The 13,675-nt window shown below is 37.7% G+C and overlaps 1 protein-coding gene across 1 annotated transcript in view; it reads right to left on the bottom strand.

Moving 5' to 3' along the window:
- The window catches only part of ptprga (protein tyrosine phosphatase receptor type Ga), a 280,039-nt gene that overhangs the window by 8,705 nt on the left and 257,659 nt on the right, over positions 1-13,675 (bottom strand). Inside the window, exons 15-26 of the mRNA XM_081356988.1 lie at positions 13,547-13,638; positions 9,100-9,196; positions 8,248-8,330; positions 8,033-8,167; positions 7,800-7,934; positions 4,789-4,961; positions 4,570-4,705; positions 4,346-4,492; positions 3,545-3,638; positions 3,150-3,226; positions 2,602-2,730; positions 2,237-2,383 (exon numbers count right to left, since the gene is read on the bottom strand). Coding sequence (XP_081213114.1) covers positions 2,237-2,383; positions 2,602-2,730; positions 3,150-3,226; positions 3,545-3,638; positions 4,346-4,492; positions 4,570-4,705; positions 4,789-4,961; positions 7,800-7,934; positions 8,033-8,167; positions 8,248-8,330; positions 9,100-9,196; positions 13,547-13,638 — 1,445 coding nt within the window. The remainder of the gene's footprint in view (positions 1-2,236; positions 2,384-2,601; positions 2,731-3,149; positions 3,227-3,544; positions 3,639-4,345; positions 4,493-4,569; positions 4,706-4,788; positions 4,962-7,799; positions 7,935-8,032; positions 8,168-8,247; positions 8,331-9,099; positions 9,197-13,546; positions 13,639-13,675) is intronic.

Raw genomic sequence — 13,675 nt, 5'->3', positions numbered from 1 at the left:
ATCTTTAGGTCATGTTCCAAGAACATTTAAATTGGCAGTTATAAAACCACTCATTAAGAAACCACAATTAGACCCAAATAACCTAGCAAATTATAGACCCATTTCAAATCTTCCTTTTATGTCCAAAATATTAGAAAAAGTTGTGTCTGCCCAACTGGGCTCTTTCTTGCAAGAAAATGACACCTATGAAAAGTTTCAGTCTGGGTTCAGGCCGCATCATAGCACTGAAACTGCGCTCGTTAAAATCACAAATGATTTACTCTTAGCTTCTGACCAAGGCTGTATCTCAATACTAGTTTTACTTGATCTTAGTGCTGCGTTCGATACTATAGATCACACAATACTCTTAGATCGGCTACAAAACTATACCGGTGTTCAAGGACAAGCATTAAGCTGGTTCAGATCATACCTATCTGACCGCTACCATTTTGTCTATTTAAACGGAGAAAAATCGATCATAACTCCAGTAAACTATGGAGTGCCGCAAGGATCTGTGTTAGGCCCTCTATTATTCTCAATATATATGCTGCCACTTGGAAATATTATAAGGAAACATGGAATTAGTTTCCATTGTTATGCTGATGACACTCAACTATATATTTCATCACGGCCGGATGAAAACGCTAAATTATCCAAATTGACAGAGTGTGTTAAAGATATAAAAGATTGGATGACGCACAATTTTCTTTTATTAAATCCAGATAAGACAGAGGTAATACTTATCGGTTCAAAAAACCGCCCACAAAACCTCTCACAATACAACTTTAACATAGTAGGGTGTCCTGTTACTTTATCCTCTACAGTAAAAGACCTGGGTGTTATATTAGATTGTAACTTGTCTTTTGAAAATCATATTTCATATGTTACAAAAACAGCATTTTTTCACCTTAGAAATATTGCTAAATTACGTAATATGCTATCTGTTTCTGATGCAGAAAAGCTAGTTCATGCATTCATGACCTCGAGACTAGATTACTGTAATGCTTTATTAGCTGGTTGTCCTGCATCCTCAATAAACAAGCTACAGTTAGTCCAAAATGCCGCCGCTAGAGTTCTTACTAGATCAAGAAAGTTTGACCATATAACACCAATTTTATCATCACTACATTGGTTACCTATAAAGTTCCGTATTAATTACAAGGTATTGCTACTGACTTATAAAGCCCTAAACGGCTTAGCTCCAGTTTATTTAACGGATCTTCTATCGCCCTATAATCCATCGCGCTCTTTAAGATCACTAAATTCGAGGCTTCTGGTCATACCTAGGATATCCAGATCCACCAAAGGAGGGAGAGCATTTTCACATTTAGCACCAAAACTCTGGAATAGCCTTCCTGATACTGTTCGTTGCTCAGATTCGCTCTCCCAGTTTAAAACTAGATTAAAGACGCATCTCTTCAGCCAGGCATTCATATAATATTTTAATCTTACAGTTAAATCCGGTCTCTACTTCATAAACGCCAGAGGAGAACTGGCCCCCAACTGAGCCTGGGTTCTCCCAAGGTTTTTTTTTCTCCATTAGGTCACCTAATGGAGTTTTTCGGTTCCTTGCCACTGTTGCCTTTGGCTTGCTCAGTTGGGGATACTTAATTTGATTAATCGATTCAACAGTGCTATTGATCTGCATTACCAAACGTGGATGTTTTACACCAGAAACAGACACTGATGTACTATTTTATTTAATACTGTGAAGCTGCTTTGATACAATCTGTATTGTGAAAAGCGCTATATAAATAAAGTTGACTTGACTTGACTTGACTTGACCATTCCTGATCTCTAACACACACTCACAGCGTTCGCCGTGATCTTGCGGCTCAGAACAGAAACAAAAACTGACGCTCTCCGTATGTTTTTCCGTCGTCTCAGGGCGCGTTCATATGTGAATTACACACGCTTTTTTTGTCCATTACATCGAAAGACCATAGACCCTCCCCTCGATGAAATCAGGACAGAAGTCTTAAAAATCGACCAAAACCCATCTTAATACCAGGTGTTAAACAGGGCCTTAGACAACATTAAACAATCTTACCGACACAAAACTTTGAAAGGTAGTGCATATTCATAATTATTCAATATAAATTATAGTTAAATATAATTAATGAATGATATTATAACAATATTTATGATAAATATTATAATATTATATACAGTAACATAATATTAGATGAAATACATACAATTATAATTTATATTTTCTATATAGTTTCAATCCACATGTTTTCCTCCAAAGACAGACCTGTGTGGCCTCCAGGATGAAGTCATGAATGATGATTTGCTCTTCATTGGAGAGACAGAGTCTGTCTTTACTGATAAGAGTGACTGTAAACGCCTCGCAGTTCATGGCTTCCTCTCGACTCGGCCAATACACAAACTCGTCCTCCGCCTGCGGGAACAAACGTGAGTGAGCATCAACACAGAGTAATCAGAGACTTTCAGAAAGACTGGTGCTCTTACAACCAATTCCCATAATTCACAGCTCACAATAAGACATCAGCTGACCTTGAGGAGCACAGTCTATAACATTAACTAGAGCTTCCCTCCTTAGAGGCAGGACATCACTCAAGGCAACAGGGAACTCTACAGATGGTCTTGAATACCCACCAGGCCCTGGTTGTCTGGTAACATGACGATGATTTGAGCGTTGTGGTCCCAGATCATCCTCCAGAAATCTTTAGTGGTGTGAGGCAAGGGATGCTGGGTAATGATGAACTCATTGCTCCGGTAGTATCCCTAGTAGTAGTAAGAAAACATAAAAAAAAAACAAAAGGACCAATCAATTATTTTGGCTTTCAGTATACAACAGGCAGTATACAACTCATTTTGATTTCAGACACTTAAATAATAGAGCTTAGGATATCACTTAGTAGTAGTTAAAAATGCTTAATTACAATGTGAAGTTTGCGTTTGATTCCCTAATGCCTGTTTTCTCACGGTCCTGTCATCTTTAAGCCATGTATAAACCCTTTTCTATGTACCATTTGAAAAAAAGTGTGTACAAAACCAGTGCACAGGTGCAATAAAACCAACATTACATCAAATGTTCATTCTTACAACCGTGAAACAGATCAGTTTTTCCCAGAACACTGAGTGCTAATTTGAAATCCAGAACAGGTTAATGTTTAACTGTAGTGGGGGTGTTGAGTACTCACCATTATATAAGACGCATTGATGTAATCAGTGCCTTTCATTCCAGGCAACGGTGCGAGACCAACACGTGCTCTTTCCGCTGAGAGGGACAAAAACAGCCAATCAGGATGCAGAATAAGAGAGCAGGTCAGGGATGTGATCTCATTAGCTCAAACAGTGCTGCAAGCACAGGTTTGTAATATGTGTTGCAATTTGGATACTAGAATATTAGTAGAGGTAATTATCATCAAGGGCCAAGGTATGAGCAAAAGAATAAAAAAGAAAAGAAAATGGCCACAGCACACAATAAGCAATATACAATAAATCAATTGGATGTGCAATTATATTTAGGTGGCAACAGATGCTTTAATGCTAATAAACCTTAATTGTCTCACATATTTTAGTTTATGTTACTCACATGGGACAACAGAAGAGTTGCGGTTCTTCTCTTTGTTGCATTCTTTCTGAGCACTGAAGCACTCCACAAACCTTGCATTGCACTGAGTCACCAACTGTACATAAAGGAAGAATTATATTTTGTTCTTTATTTCAAAGTAGCACAAATACATCACATAAGCCAAAGCCGACCTTTAGGATTCAACAGGAAGGAAATATGTCCAGTTGCAGTCTTTGTACCATAAACAGAGAGAATTTCAAGGCTCAATAAAAAAAAAAAAAAAACAAGGAAAAAAACACAAACCGAAACAAAAAACTGACCCCTTTTATTTTTAACAAAATTTTTTTTTTTTGTTAAAACACAAAACAAACAAAACAAAAGATTCATGACATTAAAGTACTGCAATTCCAATCTTTGGAACTCATCAGGAAGGAAATATGCCCTGCAGCTGTAGCCTACCACAGAAAACATGATGAGGATTTATATTCACCAAACAGAACCATAAAAAGTGAGAATGTCAAGGCTCAATAAAACATTTTATAAACTCATGAAACTCAAGCAGACCACATATCACACATTTTACCCACACAGAACCTGTCAGACTTGGGCTGTAAGTCACAGTGTGCAAACCAGGTATGAAATGATAAAGTATTAAGCGATAAACGTGAACCAATTTCATTCAGAATTTCTTCTCCGCATAAATGTGCATTAAAAATATCTTCTGATATGCTGAGAATGTATCAAGCATAGCAGTCCTACAATCAGCTTGGATGGAAATTGCTTGTCAAAATGACTTTGCATAAGGAAAGAGATAGTCCCGACCTTGAACTGCTTCTCTAGTCGTGTTTTGGCCCCTGGGCCCGGCGTCAGGATGTTGTTAACGTAACTGTGCAGCTGACTGGAGGGCACCTCTGTTTCCTTACCAAGAATGGCTTCCATCAAGGCATCGTGGATGAAGATATACTGCTCCTAAACACACAGAGACACGCTTAAGAGACATGCTAGATGACACAAACAAACAGGACAGATTTGGACTGGGGACTCACCTCCGTTTGGACCAGGTAGTTTCTCTGAGTTCGTATATGTTTGAGGAAACCCAGCACATTGACTGAGCCTTTATCCTTCAGCTGTTGTAGCATGCTGTCAATCACAATGTAAGTTCCTGTCCTGCCCACACCAGCACTGAGGAAAACACATTAATAACATGTAAAACTGCTCTCTTTAGCCATTAAATGACCCAGTGGAAGTGTGTGTGTGTGTATTACCTGCAGTGTACAAGCATGGGGCCCATCTCTGGAGTCTGTGCGGCAGAGGACTTCCTGACGAAGGTGAGCACGGGTAACGTGTACTCAGGGACACCCATATCCGGCCACTGAGTGTAGTGATACTGCAGAACTGTTCTCTCACTCTGACGGCCCTTAGTGTTACCCTTCTGACCCTGCAAACATAAACAGACGAAAGTCTCACAACTACACATGACTCTTCAGCATAAAAGGACAAAGAAGAAGAACACAGAGGTCTGCTATTTCTAAAATAAACCAAAACAAGAAACAAAACAAATCAAGACACAAAAAGCAAAACAATAAACAAAGTAAAAAAAACAAAGCAAATAAAAAAATAAAAAAAATAAACAAACAAACAAAGCAAAGTAAAACAAAACAAAGCAAATAACAAAACAAAGCAAAGCAAAACAAAACAAACACCCCCCCCCTCCAGGATACATTCCCTGGATACATTCTAAACTGACAATGCATTTCATATTTACTAAACAAAGCCTAATATATTTGCAACACTGACCCATTTATTAAAAATTGTTTTACTAGTGAGAATCGTCATCAAGTCAGTTTTTATTTTATTTTTTACTATATTTTTGAGGAAATTTTCAGAAACTTTGCCCTGGCAAGTAGCGAAAAAAGGATGCTTTTGCGCAATTGTATCCGACAGTCAGTAAACCCAAACACCCGATTAATAACCATATGTGACCCTGGATCGCAAAACCAGTCAAAAGTCGCACGGGTATATTTGTGGCAATAACCAACAATACATTGTATGGGTCAAAATTGTCGATTTGTCTTTTATGCCAAAAATCATTAGGATATTAAGTAAAGATCATGTTCCATGAAGATATTTTGTAAATTTCCTACCTTAAATATATAAAACATTTATTTTGGGGGTGAATGCAGCACAATCCCGAACATAAATAGACATAGATTTTTTTGCACCCTCAGATTCCAGATTTTCAAATAGTTGTATCTGGGCCAAATATTTTCCTATCCTAACAAACTATACATCATTGGAAAGCTTATTTAAATTTAAATTAAAAATTTCAAAAAATGGGTCACATATCTTCAAATAACCCTTACTTGACATTCAAACTTGCAGCACTGATGTGTGATACTATTGTACAGAAGCCTGTAAGCTTTTTTAAAACCACATATTACCATACATGCATTTTTCCTTGTCGCATAAAAAAGTTGGCACCTAAACTCAAATCTAACAGGCTGCTATAAAAAGAGCCTTATTTCTTTGCCACCGGTGGCCTTGCTGTGGCTCTGCGTATTATGAAAGAGATTTACAGAGAAAGCAGATCACTCTCACTGACGCTGTGAAGGCCAGGACCTCGCATAAGCTCCTTAAGACTTTTCTCTCTGGCTTTTAATCCTCAACCGTGCCACAATCCTTCACACAGGTAAAGGAAAGCAGGTCAAACCATGCATTATTACTTTATGGATCATTCTATTAAATGAGTGCCTTTTCCAGTTTGATGAGGTGATTTTAAAATGAATATCTATCTGAATAATAAACAAAGATTGTTTTAAGTGTTAATAAATGGCATTGTGTAACAGGGGAGCAAGGAAGACATGAGGAGAGGAGGAACTAATGCAGGATATTTAACAAGCAAAACAAACAGGAACTAATGAACACAAAGGGCAGGAACACAACAAACAACTGACAACCCAACACACCAAACACTGGGGCTTATATACACAGGGACCTAGATTAACAAGACACAGGTGAGAACAATGAGGGACTAATACGGGGAACCCCGAATAAACAGTTTATCAAACTATATATCAAACACTAAATACATAAAAGTCCAAAGAAGAAACAAGTGATATGACACATTGTACCATCTCAAGCTAAATTTATTTTAATTGAAGGAACTCCCCTCATGAAGGACAAACAAATCAAAACAGGTTAACAGGTTTGACAGTTTAATTTAACACACATTTAACAAACAAGTCTTGTGGTCAAACTTGTGAAACTATAAGGTGCTTCATAGATACTAAATCATGGTAACAAGGTTTTCAATGTTTAAATGTAAGAAAACTTTTTGTTATACTGGCTGAAATTCTCACAACCTGACAGCAACCAATAATGGAAGTGGTCTAAATAAAAAAAAAAAAATCTTCTGTGGAAGTCTCAGGACCAAAAAAACCAAACAAACAAAAAAACCATAATAATAATAAAAATAATGTATGTATACTGCGTTAGATTAAACTGGGACTAGTCACAGCACTTGCATATTGTTGTCCTATTGTTAGTTGAATTGCTTCTATTGCTCTCATCATTTGTAAGTCACTTTGGATAAAAGCGTCTGCTAAATGACTAAATGTAAAAGTACCTGGTCTGTCAACCTATGTATTTCCATTTTATGTTCATCAAATTGAGTATTTGCTAATAGAACAAGGAGAGGTTGGAAATACATGGGTGGGGAAAAGTAAAAAAAACAAACAAAAAACAAATACTGGCTTTTTGTTCATGCGTTTAATTTTTTTAATGGAATAGTTCACTTTAAAATGAAAATTCTGTCATCATATACTCACCCTCATGTTGTTTCAAACCTGTATGAATTTCTTTCTTCTGCTGAACAGAAAGGAAGATATTTAGAAGAATGTCAGTGACCAGGCAGTTTCTGGGTCCCATTGACTTCCATAGTATATTTTTTTCCTACTATGGAAGTCAATGGGACCCAGAAACTGTCTGGTTACTGATATTCTTCTAAATATCTTCCTTTCTGTTCAGCAGAGGAAAGAAATTCATACAGGTTTGAAACAACATGAGGGTGAGTATATGATGTCAGAATTTTCATTTTAAAGTGAACTACTCCTTTAACCAATTAACCAAAAGTTGTTATCAGCTATTCATTGCTAAAGTGATTTTTTTAACACATTCGTAGTAAATAATGGCACCCATTTTGTTGAATGATCCATTTTCAATGTGTTTTTTTGGTTTAAGTAGCGTGAGAGAGGGAGACGACTTAAAAAACGGTTACCTTCTTTACTTTGGTGTTTCTGATAGTGAAGATGCGGAGTGTGTAGCACGCCATAACTTTGGTTCTCTTCAGCGTCACCACAATATTACCATATTCTTCACTGTTCTCTGTCGGCCAATACTGGTCGCATTTTCTCTGTGAGATGCACACGAAAAGGGGATACGTTTAAAGAGGCCATATGAAACGAATGATTGTTCGATGATTCAGAAATTGCAATGGTTGTCATGACTCACTCTGCCTTTCTCCACCAGGTTAGTGATCATGACTATAATGCCGGTGTTCTGTTCCCACACCATCCGCCAGAAGTCTTCAAACGTGGATTTGAGAGGACCCTGAGCTGCGACGTAGGCCTTGGGTTTATTGTAGCCCTGTAGAGAGATACAGAAATATACATCACAGTCAAGTTATTATTCATACTGAAGCCCTCACATCTGCAGACATCACTCACATCCACATAGTTGGCATTGATGTAGTCACTGTGTTTGGAGTCTTTGCCTGCCAGAGGCCTGAGCTTCACTCGACTGTGGTCGTCTGGAGGAAGAAAGAGAGATGGACAGTGAGAGACACGTCTGATGTCTGACCTACAGTCTGAGACCACAATCAAAATCTGCAATTCAAAATAGCATTCAAACAGGCAAACAAATAGAAAACTGTGGAAACATTAAGACAAAATATTGCCTCCAATGAAGCACAAAATGCTCACTTGAAACATTTTTTAACCAAATTGTGGAGTTCATGCAGCTGCTGTCATTAAAGCAAAGGGGGACAAACCCAATGCTGGCAATTTACAGAGTTGTTCAAATGTTTATGAAAGAAATCTCTTAAGTTTACCAAGGCTGCATTTATTTGATCAAAAGCACAGTAAAAAGCAGTCATATTTTGACATATTATTACAATTTAAAATGACTGTTTTCTATTTTAAAATGTATTTATTCTTGTGATGGCAAAGCTGAATTTTCAGCATCATTACTCCAGTCTTCAGTGTCACATGATTCTTCAGAAATCATTCTAATATGATGATTTGCTGCTCAAGAAACATTTCTGATTATTATTATCAATGTTGAAAAGAGTTGTGCTGCTTCATATTTCTGTGGAAACCGTGAAACAATTTCCAAAGAACAACATTGATTTGATAGAGAAATCTTTTGTAACATTATAAATGTCTTTACTGTCATTTTAGATCAATTTAATGCATCCCTGCTATAATATAATTTGTAATGAAAAAAAAGCGAGATGAAAATAGAAGAATTTTCACAGGTGGTCTCAGACTTTTGGACCCCTAGCGTAGAAAGAGACTCACAGGCTATGATGTTGATGTATCTGTTTTTGTGCTTGTTGTCAGGATGATTGGAGTGTTCTGATGTGATCTTCATATCTGCTGTGCAGCGCTGCACTTCCTACAACACACACACACAAGACATCATACATTTCATTTTCATTTTTTTTCATCATACAAAAAACTCCTTTTCATACCCATAACATTTACAGAGCAGGAAAGAAAGAAATGTAATTTTCCCCAATACTCAAACCAAGTGGCATCTGCAAACAAATGATCCTTTAAGCTTTTTTTTTTTTTTTTTTTTTTTACAGAAAAGGTGATTTTCAGTGTTCCTCAAGTTCACATAGATGTACAAGCAGAGTTACCACCGGTGAAGTTTACATTTACATTTATTCATTCATCAGATGCTTAACAAGTGATAACAAGTGATTCATCTAATAAAATGGATGTAGATGATGTAGTTCATCACATTAACAACTACATGAACCAAAAAGTAATCATTTTGAACAGTATATAAAACTGTTTTTATAATTTGCTTTTACAGTTTGTTATCTAATATAATGATATTCATACATTGTTACATGTGACATACAATTACTGTGCATTTACACAAATTCTCTCCAGTTTGCAGGTATCATGTACAGCAGGTTCAGCACTGCTAACATACTGAGGCTGTTAACACATCTCTCAATAAACACTAAACACACGAACACATGACACAACTGTTAACAACAAAAACCTTGACATTTAAGTGACATACTTGAAAACAAGAATTGGCTGCGTGTGCATTAGTTGGATGTGTGTTTGTATTGCGTTTGGAGGGTGTGTGGACACGGTCGTTTAAAACCACAAATCTGCCGGGGGCTGTTTTCAATAACTCTCTCATCTGCACACACGCACACACACACACACACACACACACACACAACACACACAACACACACACACACACACACACAAACACACACACACACACACACACACACACACACACACACACACACACACACACACACACACACACACACACACACACACACACACACACACACACACACACACACACACACACACACACACACACACACACACACACACACACACACACACACACACACACACACACACACACACACACACACACACACACACACACACACACACACACACACACACACACACACACACACACACACACCTGTGTGGTTTCTGGTTACCTGCACCTGAACTAACCCCGCTCACATTCTGAGAAGAGCTGCTACTTCACACAAGGTCACGGGATAAAGTCAGCATTTATGTGAGGATGGTCCACCACTGTCAATTCTATTCATGTGACCTGTGATGTCATATGTGATGCTGGTGGTATTACGTGAGGTTTTTTTTCTTTTAAGTCATCGTGAACAACCCATTAACTAACCCATTTTACTTCCTTGAGTGAAAAAGTATTCAACAAGAAAAAAGTTACATTGGGAATTGATTGGATGATGAAAAGTGTGCTTTCCATTATCTGAATGCAAAACAAGTAAACATCAAGCCTGCTGGGAAATGAGACGCGGAGGCTGAAAGTCAAGTTCACCCTGGAGAACATCTCGATGTACAGTGTCTCACAGGTTAACATGAAGAGAACATCAAGATAACCGAGACGTTTTTGTCCATGTCCATGCTAAACTGTACAATTCAGTGTCAAGAAATGAATGTAATGTTATCTTAGTAAATATCAAATACTATTTGTTTATTCATTTTTTGATGTCTGTGAATAAATGTTTCAAAAACTCTAGAATGGGTTAAAGTCATTTTTATTTGGAATAATTGAATCAGTGTCTGGTGCAGAGGGGTTACTGTGGTACAGTTATAGGTACGTTCTAGGAAATCTTAATGAACAAATTCAATCTTACATATTAATTCAATCCTTCATATGGTGATGAAGTGCTTGGATTATTTGTATTTATTAAGCAAAAGATCAAAACAACACATTGTTTGTATAGTATTGATTATTGACGTCCATCCATCCATCTTTCGTTTATTAACATTATAAGTGCACCTCAATGAATATATAAAAATAATAAAATCCATGTCATGACAAATGACAAAATTTGGAAAGGTTCTGAGAGTGTTTTGGGAACTAAACATATTTAGCTTATTCATTATTTGCTATTTACTATTCCATTAACACTGACCGGAATAAAATGAAGTTGTTTTTTGTTGCTAAGACATGTGAAAGGCTGTATGACCTACAACAGCAGAATAAAATAATTTCTAAACAGCTATTTGGCTGTGCAGTTATTATGTTGTTAGGCTATTATATTATTTACTAATTTTATCTTAGTAAAAATATCAATTAAATAATAACATCTTAAAAGAGTTGATATTATCATAAAAGAGGTTGAGGAACCAATCACATTTTTATAAAAGATAAAATGATTGATTTTATGTTGTCTTTAAAGAGTCTTACAGCATTAAAACTAATTAAATGACAAAATAAATAACGCTAAAACTATAAAAGGAAATAAGCATGTCCTCCACTGTTTTTTTCTCAGACTCTATCTTCCTCTCTGATGTTCTCCATTCACTCTTCTCTCGTTTTCAGCTGAATGCCAACCTTCTCCAAGTGTCCTCTTCCTTTTTTCCCTTTGAGTCAGTTTTCTTCCCCCCTCCCCCGTCTAAAAACCCTCACGCCCGGGCCGCATATAATCCCTGTGCCTGTCCAGGCCAAGCCGAAACCCCTCCTGTCCTCCCTGGCTCCCATGATCACTGCCACCCCAGCCATTGCTTCTTTTTTTCCGGCCCCAGTTGCACAAAGCCACTTGTCAGGGGCCGGGGGGCTCCGTCCAAAGGGGGTTTGGCTCAGCTGTCCTGCCTCTTCTTCTCTGCTCGAGTAGTGGAGGCGAGAGAGAGGGGTCAGGAACCACAGAGGAATCCATTGAGGGGAAACAGCACCAGAAACCCCCCTGGAACCACTTCCCAATGTCCATCAAGCCCACATGAGCGCAGGCATACACTTTCTGAGGAACAAAGGGGCCAAGTGAGGCCCTCAGAGGAACCTTGGTGACCCACACACCTCCCCTTCTCTCCTCCCCTCATTCTCTTCTCCGAACGAGGGAAAGTAGAAGACCTACTTTGAAACTAAATTCAAAGATTTTCCTTTCCATTTTGACAAACACAACAGACATAAGCCACATTCACACAGTGTTCTGGACTGACAACTGTATTTACTAACAGGTGCGTGGCAAAAACAATAGGGCTGCCATTCAATTTTAATTAATTAAACAAATATATTTTGAAAAATGAAGGTGGCAAAATTGAGTTATCACGTAAATACAAAAACGTGAGAAATGGACAACTGTCCATGCGAACTGAACAAAAACGAGCAGCTAGCTATGTGTAATCAGTGTCAGAAATGAACGTTTATGAAATGACATTTTCCCATCTTTTGGAAATTTTTGCTTTTATTGGGATTTTTTTTCTAACACAACAAAACATGCTTTTAATTTAATTTAATTTAAACTTCCAAAATGAATTTTTGAATATATAATCGTTTTCATTTTTAATGTTTTATTTATAAGATTAACTTTGAACTAAACTACTTAAAGAGTTTTTCCAACCTATCAAAGCAAGCTATTAATAATTTAATTTAATTTAATTTATTAAGTTAAGTTAAGTTATGTTAAGTTAAGTTAAGTTAAGTTAAGTTAAGTAACTTGCATACTTTCAACTGAAGATCAGCTCAGATTGTATCGCTGAACTGCTTATACTTAAATCATCCTTGATTGGTGAAACAATACATTTTGGCTACGACCTCAAACATTTGTCTGCAACAGCAAACGCATCCAAGCAAAAATTTAGTAATGTGGGCACGGTCAAAGCTATTACTGCAGAAAAGACCTCCAGAACATCAGGATACTTCAGAATCCTGATCCACAGAGGACACAATAAACCCAGCATGTGTGTGTGTGTGTGTGCGCACAGCTCTGACCTGCAGGCGATCATCGGATGCCAAACATTTGAGATCGTTCATTGATATTCACCTGTGCAACTGAAAGCACAAGCAGACGCTGTGGCCCAAGACTCAATGGTTAACTAATTACCAGTCATCCTTGTACAAACTGCCATCACATTAGTCGGACAGAATGTTGTTGTGGTTTTCTGGCTTCCGCGCCGCACTAACACACACACAGCAGAGAGAGTCCAAACTCGGTGTGAAAAAAGATGCCAACGTTCAGAATGCCTAATTCATTCTCACACAGGCTGAGTTCAACTGGCTTGTCCTGTCCAGCCACCTGCCAGAAAGCAACATCTGCGGAGGGATCCCGGCCCAGCTGTTCTCAGGCACACACCAGAACGTGTCAACAGAACCACTGCAGCAAGGCCGAGGAACCACATGAGACGGGACCTCTGTTTACAAAAGTCTGAGGGAGTTTCCTGAGAGCGAAGAGTTATAGAGACGAGTGTGTGTGTGTGCAGATCTTACCTCAAAATCTTCTGAGAAGCCGTGTTGGTTGTTGGAGTAGAGTTCTGATACATGCTTAATAAACTGTTTAACAGGGATGGCCTCCATATCATCTGAAACAGAAACAAAAAAAAGATGCATTTTCGCTTT

This window comes from Scardinius erythrophthalmus (genome assembly GCF_964197995.2).
Source record: "Scardinius erythrophthalmus genome assembly, chromosome: 25".
NCBI lineage: Eukaryota > Metazoa > Chordata > Actinopteri > Cypriniformes > Leuciscidae > Scardinius > Scardinius erythrophthalmus.
This window is presented reverse-complemented; position numbering and strand designations above follow the sequence as displayed.